The sequence below is a fragment of the Pelmatolapia mariae genome, linkage group LG9, assembly GCF_036321145.2.
Source record: "Pelmatolapia mariae isolate MD_Pm_ZW linkage group LG9, Pm_UMD_F_2, whole genome shotgun sequence".
NCBI classification, from domain to species: domain Eukaryota; kingdom Metazoa; phylum Chordata; class Actinopteri; order Cichliformes; family Cichlidae; genus Pelmatolapia; species Pelmatolapia mariae.
The window spans coordinates 12,730,150-12,743,989 of NC_086235.1; the positions used below are offsets into that span (position 1 = coordinate 12,730,150).

Here is a 13,840-nt window from a genome sequence, read left to right on the forward strand (position 1 = left end):
AGAGGCTGAGGCTGCTGCATCACACCCACACAGACACACCGCTCTTTGGGGATATGGCACAGCAGCTACCCTCTGCCGCACACTTCAAGTGGCGGGGAATAAGAGCTATAAGCCTTCAAAACACACACACAAACAATTCCACACACCTGCTGTACAATGGTGGTGAGCTCCAGGCAGAGCTGAATGACATTATTTCGGGTTACTGAGTAGTCTGCCACTGCAGCAAAGGGAGACCTGGGGGGAAAAGATAACACAGCAGTATGTCTTATAATGTTCCTGCAGCATTAGATGATGTGCAGAGGAGATGGACAGGAGCATTGTTACGGGGAGGGGAGGGAGACACGCCACAAACTAGACTCAAACACAGACACGCATGTAAGAATCCCTTTAATTAGTGAGAGAGAGGGAGTTGCTTTAAAACACAATGGTAAGTGAATCTGTGCACTCAGTGAACATAAAGCACAACCAAAAATCTGTGAGGCTCAAGCTGCAGCTAGTCGCAGTTATTTTCATTATTGACTAATCACTCAATTATTATTATTTTTTTAAATGTAACTGGAATTTGTTTGGTCTGTTAACCATCAGTAAATAATAAAATCTATAATTACAAGAGCCTACAATGATGTTGTCAACTAGTTTATTGAATCGAAAGTCCTCAAAATTTGGCCTTTTTGTCTTTAAATTGACTAATTAATTAACATGTCATCTATAATGGGGGGCGGGGGGGGGGGTTTAAAGTTAGGTTTTTGGTGTAAAACAATAATTATTTTGGATTTTGGCAGACTGCAATATTATGATATTATTATTATTTATTACTATGAATAAATGCAATGGATAAAAAAAGGTGTAAAAGCAAAAAACAAAACAAAACAAAAAAAAAACACTGGGCACTATTCAGGCTCATGTGCAACCCTGTGCTCTAATGCATGTGCTGTTACATGAAACTGGCAAGACAAGAGACAGGAAATTGTTTTACATTGGAAAAAATATTTTGCAAAGTGGGAAACTAACAACAATTTTTAAGATCAAAATATATGTAGTGTTATGTTTAATATGTAAAATTGAAAGTAATCAAATGGCCCTTTTTAAGAATCGTAGAATCGCATACATTATATTTTTTTAAACATAATTGATTACTTGGTATCAATACATTTGCCATACAATCAGAAGCTGAACAACCAAAACTGGCACACAGGTAGATTTTATGTCCCTGAAGGTTCTTTATCTTTATCTCATAGCTACCACCTACCAAGTGGCTAAAATGACCCACTTTACGTACTTTTACTAATTTATATGTTTATCATTTTCATTTCATGAAAACTACATATAATTATAACGCCTTGCCTTAAAACTTGAATATCTTGATAAATTAGGACATCACCTAACAGTGGACTAAAATGGAATCGATATAGTAGAGTGGGACACAAGTATTGCAGGAGACCCACAAAAATGTGCTAATTTTTATGCAGTCAACCTCATGTTAATCTTGTATTTATTTATATACACAAGATCTAATTAAAATTTTTTTTTTTTTTTTTTAAAAAAGCTTCAAAGTAAATTGGAATACAAAGTACAATGTTTACATCTAAAATGTAGCGGGAGAAAAAGTACCCTGGGGCTGGTGCCACCCCATGCCCCCACTTTGTACATACCTGTTAACTTTACGGCAATGAAAGTAGTTATTACCTTACAAATTTGTAAGGAGAGTATGTTGTTTTTCCTTTTTGTTGTGTTTATTTGGAGCAAATAAGGAAAAAGAAGAACAAAAAGAAGAGTTTTATTGTGATGTGGTGGCTTCATCTTTGGTACAGGCTCACAACTGTACTCACAACTTTATTGATTATTCTTAAAAGGTGAATTGATTGTTTTGTTTGTTGAATATCAGAAATGGTAAGATATACTGACCACATGTTGCCATCTGTCTCGGAATGGTTTTCAAATCTTAATAAGCCAGTCCTCAATTCCCTGCCTCAGTCTCCATCTCTTCGTTACTGAACGAATCAAAATCAGCACCAGTCCTTTCTTCTTGTTGGCAGCCAGTAGGCTTGTATGTGTCCTGGCTTGTTAGATAGTGGTACAGCTTGAAGGCTTGCTGGTAATTAAATCCACCAGATCTAAAACCAAATCGTTTTGCCAGGACAAGCAGCAGAGAAAAGTGGCAAAGTATCATATTTATGAAGCTCAAAACAGAATGTCTGTTTTTTTGGCTCAATTAACCCATTACCAATTGGCAATTACTGACTTTGTGCAGCACGACAAACATCAATGCTCCATCACTTCATAGCATTAAAAAAAAAAAAAGTCATTAAATCTATATTTACTATATATTCACTACTACTGTCAGAAGGAAAAGGGTTATGCACTGTTAAGCTGTTATAACGATGATGATATAGAGGAGTTTTGGGAGTCTAGACTTGTTTAATTTATATTTATAAAGATCAATTTTGGTGGTGCAGAGGTTTTAAGAAGTTGAAAACTGGAGCCATAAAGAGTTAATTTGTGGTTAACTTCCTTAGAGGACTTACAAACGCTGGTTTGGAAAACCATAAATGGATGTCTGGACTGACCGCTGGATAGGTGACATGGCAGAACATGTGGGGGTGGATTGTTGAAGCAGAGCTGAAGACTCCTCCACTGTCATTGTCACTTCCCAAGGAACTGGCCTGCACATACTCTTGGCTTTTTAGATGGACATAACCAATTAGTTGCCATCTTGGTGTTTGAAACTAGACATGACGATCAAGTGGCATATCTGACCAAAACTGAGGGATGTTGCAGTTTCATAGTAAAACATGCCCTACTTTCTCATCTATTTCACTCTAGATGAAACCCTAATTTACAGAATAAATGAGTTGCAACCAGAGGAGTCACCTTCTGTTAAAGAACAATGCAGAATGAAGGCACTCCTGCATTGGTTTCACTTTGCAGAGGCTCTGTCATTTAGATGCAGTCTATGCTCAAACCACATACTTAACTACAGCCATTAACCGAAAACATACCCAATAATAAAAGAAAAGTTTAAGAACAGTAAAAAAAAAAAAAAAAAGAGTTTGTTATTTGAATATGAATATGTCTCTGCTGCGAGTATGCAATCCAAACCACTGCAGGTAGGTTTCAGGGGACTGAACAGTAATGCACTTTCTCTAAAGAAAGAGGACACAGCACCAGTGGACAAATGACAGAAAGTGCGTTAGTGAACCAGGTAAATAGGCCATCTTGTTCTGAGTGCACCAATTTACACACCTTATACTGACTATTTCTCATTTCAGTTCAGGTTTTAGAAATAAACAAACAAAAAAAGCACAATTTAGACATGGATGTTCTTTCTTTTTTTAATCTGGTTTCGGTCTGACTGAAATAAATTGTGCGAGAAGAGCTATTAGGCCACTTTGGATTCATTAAGCTACTTTGCCACTGGCATTGTCAATTCCCAATGTCTCCCACATGTCTGTATGCTCGGTCATAGTTTCCACTAAAGTGTGCACATTCTGCTATCAAGTTTGTTTTTATAAAAACCTATTTTTTCCTGTGAGAGACGAGCTTCTAAAGCCCCTTTTTGTGCCAACACAATGTTTATAAATGAACCTCTTGTCACACTGAAGCATAATGGACTATTCAGGTATGGAGAAGGTGTTAACGATAAGGTACATGCTGCGGCTAATGGGGTGCTAATGACGGCACACACACACACACACACACATACACACACACACACACAGAGAGACAAATCCAAGGAGCGTACAGTACTATAAATGTTAGTGCACATTTATGACATATGGGTTGCACATACAACGTAATGAAGTGAACGGAAAGATGCACACTTCTTTCATTGTTCTAAAGACCCAGATTAAAATTCGGCCACAGCCTCTAGTGTATGATTTATCTGTGGTGTGTGTGATTTGGGTCATCAGTATTGAGGCTGTGTGCTATATATATATGCAGGACCTAAGGCTATGCAGACTGTTTGCTAACCACCAGGCCCCAGTCCTCAAACAACAGTTTTTACCCCAACTAGAGTCTATGATGATGCTACAGTGTAGGGTACCTTGACTAAAACCCCAAAGGTCCAAAAAGCAAACAAAAAAAGATAAATGAGGCAAAGCCACATGGCCCAAATATGTTTGCATTACATCCATAAATCTTTGCATGAAGACATCCCTCGTCCTTCTGAGGAATTTGCGGTAGAATTCCAATGTTTTTAAGTTTTCTTTCATGTTTGAAAATCCAGTTACAACTGTCTATACATTAATAGCTACATTGTAAACACTTGGTGCTAAGGTGTAGTACAGATAAAGATAAAATGTGCAGCCTTTATTTGTAGTCCAGCCTTCCAAACTTACTATTCTTAAAGTCTAACTCCGTCATATCTCACAAGACTAACAGGATATAGACATTTTTAAACTCAGTTTAAATAGATCTTTCTAAGGATGCTGACCTCAGAGCTAGCTGCAAATAAATGTAAGTAATCAAAAACACACAAAAAAGGATGATGCTTTTGACTCCAGGATGTGCCTGAGAATCATCAGTTTTGAAAATAATCCAGTTATAGTTTTCTGGATCTGGATTCACTGCAAACTAGAACTGCTAGAAGCTAATTTGGCAAACTTTCAAAAGTGAAGTAAATATAGGGTAAACTAAAATGGACATCTCTATTGCCCATAGCTTGACATGACTGAATCTAGCATTCCTCCTGTTTATATCACCCAAAGCATTTTATACTCTTATCATTTATATTTCTACAAGAGTAACTTTCTTTTCTGTCTGCATTTCATTTCAGATAGACTTTTCCCTTGTTTTCCTCTATGAATTTGAATTTGTCATTTAACTATCAATGTTTGATTGCACCTGTCTGTTTTTTTAAAGGATGATTATATTTAGTATGCAGGCCATCTTTGAGTGGTTTTGTTTCCTTATGCTACAACCACACTAGGGAATACTGTGGTAGGAGACTGTGACACAACCAGAATTAACCAACAGATTGAAACTGCCATCTTGTTGCCTTTGAAATTATGATTTAGAAGACAGGAGCCAGCTATTCAGAATAAGTTGGCCCCCTTAAAGTGAATTCGGTGTTCATGATAAGACAGCAATTAGATGGAATTGGTTTAATTCAATTTTCAATTCACTTCAATTTTATTAATAGCACCAAATAACAACAATAGGATGATTTATAAGATGATTTATATTGCAACATAAAGACCCTACAATAATACAGAGAACCCCAAAAATCAGAAAACCCCTATGAGCAATCGCTTGGCAACAGTGGGAAGGAAAAACTCCCTTTTAACAGGAAGAAACCTCCAACATACACAGGCTCAGAGAGGTGTGTAGATCTGCCAAAGCTGGTTGAGGGTGAAGGGAGGAAGAATTAATTTGCTATTAGTGTAAACTGAAACTGAATGTGTTCAAATTGGCAATTACATGCAGTCTGTTTCCATCTACATCCACAGAAATTCACATTTATTACTTACGTTCCAGAGTCTAGCCAGACCGTCATAGGTTTTAACAAATATTCAAAAATTCCTCTACAATGACACTGTTTAGGGATCTGTTTTTACATAGAACTATAACCAAAATACAATCAGATGGCAACCAACCAGCTGAAACAAGTCCCCTATTCCAAAGAGACGCATCACAGATGAGATGCGCTCACCGACTCAACTGACTGAGATTGTTTGCAATGTGTTTGCAATTAGTCTAGAAATCATATGGAAATAACTATTGAAGCCCTGCCAATCTGACTGAAAGAACTGGGCAACCAGTTGATCACTGCAATTATTGCAGAGAAATTCAATGCAACCACCAGATTTTCCTAGTCACAGTGAGGTTGCCATCCATATTTCACTGTAGTGTACCTTAACCACTAGTTTCACCGAATGTGTATTCCCTAATTGGTTGTTAATTGGTTGCTGTGTCAAATATGTTGAAATGTGAAAATGATTGCAAAGAGATAATGCAAAGAGGTTTCTGGTGCTGTACCAAAAACTGTGAAGCAGTGAAAGTGTGAGAAGCACAATGCAGATGAGGAGGTTTTTGGTGCAGCATCCTCTTTGAGACATAGTTCAGCCAAGGATCACCAACTGGTTGGATATTACATATTTTTTCCTTAGTGACGTGTGGATTTGCAGAGGTCACTGACCATTTCTAGGCCTGTGTGACAGAGGCATTAGCCTATGTAATGGGATGTAGTGCTTCTGGGATTTTTGCAAGTGACTGACTTTATTTTTCAAGTTAATCACTTCTACCCTTTGTGATTAATTGACTGTGAGCCTGTTGTAAGGTCACAGACCCCATCAGTAGCAAGGCGCTCCTATAGGTGACACTAATAACTCAAATAAAAGGCAATTTCTGGCCTTTTCAGATATATAGTCTATATTAAATCATAAACTGAGGATCCCTCTCTGCCATACTGCTATCGTTGTGTGTGACACAATGACTGCGTACCACAGAGGTGAGCAGTGTGATTTGTCTTAAAATGCCTCTGCTTGTCCATCCACAAAGCTAATGACTGTTTGGTATTTTCTTTTGCTGCTTGCTACATCATGCAACATCATTATCATGTTTGTCCTCCAGAACTTAAGAGCCATAAATCTGCTAAGAAATCACAGAAATAAATGTGCTCCTTGTAACAAGACAGACCTTGCCTGACAATCCGTATGATTTGAAATTCTCTCCTATATCATAATAAATGTATAGGATTTTTTGGTTACACTATAAACATGACCTGCATATAGATTATTTGGCATGTATTTAACAGCTCCAACCCAGCAACACACCCCATACCTCTAAGTCTCCTTATTCACGAAACTGGTAAAAAATAAATAAATAAATAAATACATTTGAAACACTCGAACTGATGCTGTTTTTTTTTTGTTTTAAATCTATCAGGAAAATATTTCACATTTAAAATGCAGTTTCCTGGGCCATGTTATTAATTCATAGGGAGGAGCTTTCAAATGTGCATTTAAAAGAAACCGAAATCGATCAAGTCAGGTAAAAATTATGCCTGGAAGGGGAAAGTAAACATATATGGAGTCATCAGGGGCAGCAAAAAGATTGTGTGTACTCTACCCACGCTGTTATTTTATACATGAAAAGGTTTCAAAATGTCTTTTTAAGTCATTTTGGGAGAAGCTGCTGCACATTTGCAAACTGAGCGCTGAACCGCTGCTGCACTTTTCCCCCATCCCCGAGAGGTCTAATAAGCAGCAATCAGAAGGAGATGAAAGTTCATTTTTAACACGTTTTAAACCAATTTGCTTCTGTTGCGTACCTTATAAGATGAAACCATCCTGCCGTTACAAATTCAGGGCAGCTTTTAGCCTGACGTGCTCACCTTTTTCACATTGTTAGGATCCCCTAATGAATTCATTACTTTCAGTAACCAAAAAGGTCTGACTTCAGTAACAAAATAATCTTGTTCTGCTCACACATTTCTTCTCTCCTGACTGTAAAGATCAATTTTATAAGATGTTATTTCATCAAAATAAAGCTTTAGTGGGATCATATTGGTGTCATCAATTTCAAATCACTTGTGTTTCCTCACAAACCTGGAAAATGTTCTTTTGTTGTACAATCTGCATGATAAAAACATCTTAAAAAATGAGTTGTTGCACAGTGTCTCACAACTGAAGAACAGAAAGCTCTGCTCAGTCTACCCCATCTCAATGTCGCTTTGCCATTTTCAATTGCATCACTTTGCGTGGGCGACCGCGTGTGCACTTGCATAAGTGCGTGTCAGTGCGTGCCGAGGTGGGTGTGTGTCTGCGAGTGTGTGTTTTTACGAGGCCGTGGGCGTTTCTATGAGTCTGAGGCTCTAAGCATTAATGTTTGTTTTGTGGCCTAGCTGGCCTGAGGACAGGTGTGGGTGCCTGGCATTTCAAGAACCGATGTCAAAGACCTTTAGTTGTGTAGCTTACGCGTGTGCTGTGCGCAGAAGATCGTGTCGAGTCATGAATAAATGAAGTGACAGACAACAGAAGAGAGCGAGGAGAGAAGGATGGTGAGAGCGAAAAACGTCTGAGATTATCCCTTTACAAAAAAAAAAACCATTTCACAAAAACGATGTCAACAACCAACATCTGCAGGAGGGAGCTTGTGCAGGAGGGTGCTTTCCTTGTACAAAACAGAGAAGTGAGAGAGGATTTGTTACTATAGTCACTATTTTAGTTTTTTCCTAAACATTTCTTTTAGATTAACTGATTTTTTGGATTTGTACATAAGGTCCCAAAATAAGGACAAATGGACACCAAGTTAAGTTTTCAGTTAAGGTTACATCACATATTACAAAAACTGAAATGCACTTCTTTGTCTTTCAGATTATGATTACACAAGTAGATCTCAGTATATTATAATATAATCACTTTTAATTTGGATGAAACATGGTTCACAGCACATGAAAATCTGAACTCCAGTATCCAAAATTATTAAAAAATTATTATTAAAAATACTGCTGGCAGCCAATGGTATCCCCTCATCCTTCATACCATACCATAGGTATACCTATGGTATGAATTTCAAATTCCCACATTGCCTTGTTCTTGTTATTGCATGCAGAAGATTTTCAGAAAACTTGACCTCTGACCTCTAACCTTGAGGTCAAGGTTACTGAGATTCAAACTGGCCCGAGATGTTTAGTAGATAGACCTATGGTATCAATTAAAAACTCCTAGATGACTTTCTTCTTCAGTTATCTCATTCACAAACTTGGGTCTCCATATTGCTTGCCCGCCTACCCAGCAGGATGACAACAATACCTCAATCAACCTTATGACTGAGGGATAAAAAAGGATTTTTAATACTGAAATGAAAAGCATGATCATTTACACACTCAGCGCTTGGTTAGGTTTTCATGAATTTCTGTATCGGTTTAGTTTGGCATGTAGTGGGTCAGCTTTTGACAGGTGTTCTCAAAGTCCATGTTGCTTCGAAAGTGGCCTTTAAGCTAATTTGAGTGGAGTGTTTCACATCTTCCTCCTGACAGTACCCATGGATTCTGTGTGAGGTCCAAGACAGATGACTTGGCTAGCAAATCATGCACAGTGATAACATGGTCAGAAAACCATTCTGTAGTAGATTTGGCAATGTGGTAGGGTGCTAAGTCATGCTAGAAAATGAAATCAGCATCTTCATTAAGGTTGAAAGCAAATGGCTGCATTGACTTTGGACCAACCACCACCAAGACCAGCACATGACATGCGACACCAGATCGGAGACATCTGAAACATCACACTTTGCTTAAAAAAATTCGGATTCTGAGTTTCTTGACTCTTCCATCCAACCCTAGGACATTGATTTCCCAATGAGAAGCAAAGCTTATTTTCATCTGAAAAAGGACTTTGGACCACTAAGCAGCACTCCAGTTCTTTTTCTCCATATGCCAGGATGCTTCTGCTATTTTCTCTGGTTCAAGACTGGCTTGAAATTAAGAATGTGAAAGCTGTAGCTTTTTTTTCCTGAAGACGTGTGCCCGTGGTAACTCTTGATGCTCTGACTAAAGTTCTTGAATCCACTTTTCTCGACAGTCCTCTTGAGGGTGCAGCTATCCCTATTGATTACACATTTGTTTCTTACCACGCTTTTCTCTTCCAATCAACTTTCCATTACCATGCTTTGATAGGCACTCTGTGAACAGCCAGCCTTTTCGGCAATGACCTTTTATGGTCATGGAGTTTTGTAACTGGGGTCAATTACTTTAATCAGCTGCTAAAATTCGACATGTTCGATTGTGCTTACTGGCATCGTGTCTTTTACAACAAAGTAGGGCGTTGCATTTGTGTTATCAGTGTCTCTTCACTTTTTGTCACAAGGGATGGTGCTGGACAAACTGCCTTGGACTGTAAAGTGTTGCATTGTGCATATGGCACTGCTTAAGATGGTAAAAATGAGCCACACTGCTACCAGTCTTTGTGGTAACATGTTTGCAACACCATTTGCAGTGTGTGCTACGTTGCTTCTTTGAAGGCCTTTAAAGAGGCTCTGATCCTTCTTTTCAAACAATGTCCTCATCTTTTGAGCCTTGGGCTGTGTCTGTTGGTATGTCTTGTTTGACAACAGGTTTTCATGAACATTTTTTGTTGTCATGGTTCTGGGTCTTGGACCTGGTGTTTTTGTGTTTAGTTTGGAATTTTGTTACATCGTCATTGTTTTAGGCTTTGAGAATTATTTTTTTTAATGTTCCTAGATTATATTTATATATTTGCTTATTAGTTATTCTCAATTCCATATTGTTTTTCCAATGTATTATGAATATCTAGTTTAGTTTAGATAGGTTTAATAGCTCCCTTAGTGTTGCCCTACTGTCCTTAGTCTCATCTCTGTATTTTTTATTTTATTTTAGTATGCTCCGTGTTAAGTCTGCCATGTCCCCATGTTTGTTTACCTTTTTTCTGTGTCAACTTTGTGTGTCTTAGTCTCAATATGTTTGTGCTTCCTGTTTTATTTTGATAGTCCCTTATCCCACATGCTTTATGTTCACTTTTGCTTCCCCTGTCTCATGATGTCTAATTTGGTCCAGCTGTGTTTCCCAGCTGTCTCCTCTCCGCTAATCACCCTCCTGTTGTGTCAGTCTCCCTGTGTCCTTTGTTGGATTGTCAGCACGTTCCCAGTGTTTCCCACTTCCTTGTATCTCCCCAAGTTTAGTTAATGTAATTTAAAGTTTTCACTTCATTTTTGTATTTAATGCTTAGTCTTTTGTTCGTGGATTATCAGCCAAAGAACCACTCGCCTTTTGTTCAGATTATTCTGTCTCCAGACATCTGCATTTGGGTCCTCCACATCAGACTCAGTCTGCTCTTCCTGCAGACCTTGACAATTTTGTCAGTCATTCATTCCTAACGTACTTGTGTGTACGGCTTAACCCATCTTATATTTCTATCATGTAAAAGCTGTTTCACAATAATTATCTTTATTGTTTTATTACCCAGACCTAGATACACAGTATTTATATTCACATAAACATGACGAGAAATATTTGAATAATCTGAGATACTAGATTCCTTTCATACAGCATAGTACAAACAGTGCAAATATTTCACATTACATGTCATGGATTAGTTAATATTTAAGTTTACATTTATGAGTTAAATTACAAAAGAAAATTTAAATGAAGTCTCTCGTGATATTCGGTCTTTTGAGACACAGAAGTAATGGTGGGCAAGTCATTCCCAGTATACTTTTCTAGCCTGCCTCAGGGTTATATGCATAACTGGTCCACTGTAATGTGAAACTGCCATAAAAAAATATGTTTAAATAATTTATGAACACTCATAAATTGCTATTATTGTTTTGTTCATTTATTTATATTAACCCTACCTACAGACCCCAGAGGTACTTTTTTAATCATATGTGATTTAATTATATATTTAATTTCATGTATTTTTTTTTGTAGTTTTCATCACTCTGTAAATCACTTTGTTCCCAGCTATTTAGAATCTTTGCGTTCTCTTGTATTTTAATCAGTGTTTTATTATGTTTTAATACAAATGCATCTGCAGAAATCTTCTGAGACCCCAGTCAGAGCACCCAATTCTGCCTACACTGTAAAAAATCCATATTTAATGTTGTTATTTTGACATTTATTTCAAAGTAATTTGATCAAATAATGTAGAACAAAAGCTGAGCAAACCCAAAATATCTAGTGACTGACCACTGAAGGCTTATTGACTTAAGTTAAGAAAGTCAATACAGTATGTCATCTCATCAAAATATCACTGCAAAGCCTTTTGAGCTCTCTGGGACCCGTTTTAATAAATGTAATAGACAAATTTATTGAGTTATGTTCATGGAGGGCCCTAATTAAAAGCATTGCACAGTATAAGTGCCTGTAGCATGTGGTGTTAATCGCCCTACATAAACACTGTTAATTTTTTCATCATGGACATATTGAACAATCCTAATTTGAACAGCCTTTATTATGACAGAGGATCGTACTGAGAAAGAGTTTTCTATCTATTTTTGTGCTAATAAACAAATCCAAACCGAGACAGTAGCAGCGGGGTGGTGTCTGATAACTTGAGTCTTGCAACAGGTGGTCTGGCCCTGATCTCAACATCACAGAGTCTGGGATCAGGCTCCATGATGGTGAGGATCAGACAGAAGACACTGAGACAGCCTAAACTCACAGAAGAGTCTCGGAAAAACATCACCTGCCAAGTGTACCGAGGAGAATTGGTCTTGTTGCAAAGACAAATATTGATTTGATTTAGGTTTCAAAGAGCTGCATGGCTTGGCTAAAATCTGAAGTTTGACGTAGTTCACATTTTTATCTCTCGCATGACTAGATCTGCTGTCATACAAGTGAATCGTTGAATAACACAAACAGTCTGCAAGCATGGAAATCCTCAGATTTCGAGCATATACCCTATGGCACACCACAAAGGGTAAATCATAAAATCTGTTTGTACAACTAAAGCACCAACCTGCATCATCTCTCCTTTGAATAAACACACCGCATCTGTGCGCAAAGACAAATTTAGAGAGTATATTCACCTGTCCAGCCAGGCCAGCAGGCTCTTGGCGGCGGTGATGAGGTCGACCACAGAGGTCAGCAGATCATTGGGGAGGCGCCGCGAGCTCCTGCTCTCTGATTGGCTGCTCCGGCGGCGGCCGGAAATGAAGTTCTGCAGGTTCTTGGCCGAGGCACCGAGCTTGTGAGCCAGAGTCCTGACGCTCTCTGTCTCCAGCCCTGAGTTCTAGATGTAAACAAAGATATAAACACGAACAGCGAACCTTCATGAATACAAATTATTTGTCAGCAGCTTTGCCAGCTTTTATTAAGATTCTGCTGCATATTGCTGAATTTTATTGTAAAAAATAAGCTCCATTTTGTTTTTTATTGTCTTCCACGATGGAGGCGACTAAAATGATGGATATGAATGACTCACAATGACTAAAATGGTTGTTGGAATTATTCAGAGAATGCAGTCTGAGTGGGTGATGATGATGATTATCGTGACATTTATCTAGTTTTCCTGAGATTTCTTTTCTTTTTTGGAATAATTGTCTGAATGAATATGTGACCAGGCTGCTGGAAGCCATTTTCATCATCTGCTCTGCCCTCATGTTAAAATCTGCTTGTAGGAACTTTAATTCAGAATGATTGACTGGGGATGTCAGAGATGTGGAGCAAACAGCACACAACGCAGTGAAGACAAAAGCACTGCACAGAGAAGGGTGACAAGTTCAGTTCAGTTCAGTCGAGAGTACTACAAAAAGACTGTTGTTTTGCTCTGCGTTAAATTCGGTTTCACAGTATGGATCTACCCTTTAATGTGCATACATGGAAAGTCAGAAGCAGGGAGCGCAGCAGGAAGAACCGCACATAGCACAGAGCAGAGATTAATGACAACACATACAGCACAGATTCAGTCAGATACAGTGAGAAAAGGAGAAGCTGGAGTGGAGGGCGGGCTGAAAACTAAAGCGGTTAAAATAGCCACACCCATCAATTGGGTGTGTAGAAGGGTATCAGTGGGCTGGCGCTGAGACGACATGGATAACTTAATGGTCTGGCTAAACTAACAGTTTGCCCAATTTACTATTTTGGTATTTGAGGAAATTATTTTTCCTCTTTTTAAGATGTACTCTTCCTAAACCGGTTTCATTGTGTTTCAGGTTTCATCTTCCTTATAATCTTATATCTAAAAACACTGGATATACTAATCATCTTAATTTGACTTTATTTTTGCTGTCCTCATTTGAATGACTTATTTGTAACTCATTTTTTATGATTCATATATTGCCACCTTAGTTTCAGTGTTGCTTGCTTTGTACACCTGATGTTGATGTTCTACCAGATATTCCTTAAAAAAGGAGGTTGCTAACCCTGAATCAATTTTTC

At 38.1% G+C, this 13,840-nt stretch overlaps 1 protein-coding gene across 4 annotated transcripts in view; it reads right to left on the reverse strand.

The window, feature by feature from the left end:
* Nucleotides 1-13,840, reverse strand: part of cnksr2a (connector enhancer of kinase suppressor of Ras 2a) — a 105,652-nt gene that overhangs the window by 67,951 nt on the left and 23,861 nt on the right. For all 4 annotated transcript variants that reach the window (XM_063483773.1, XM_063483772.1, XM_063483770.1 and 1 more), the window contains exons 3-4: nucleotides 12,490-12,692; nucleotides 147-234 (exon numbers count right to left, since the gene is read on the reverse strand). In XM_063483773.1, the coding sequence (XP_063339843.1) occupies nucleotides 147-234; nucleotides 12,490-12,692 (291 nt within the window). The remainder of the gene's footprint in view (nucleotides 1-146; nucleotides 235-12,489; nucleotides 12,693-13,840) is intronic.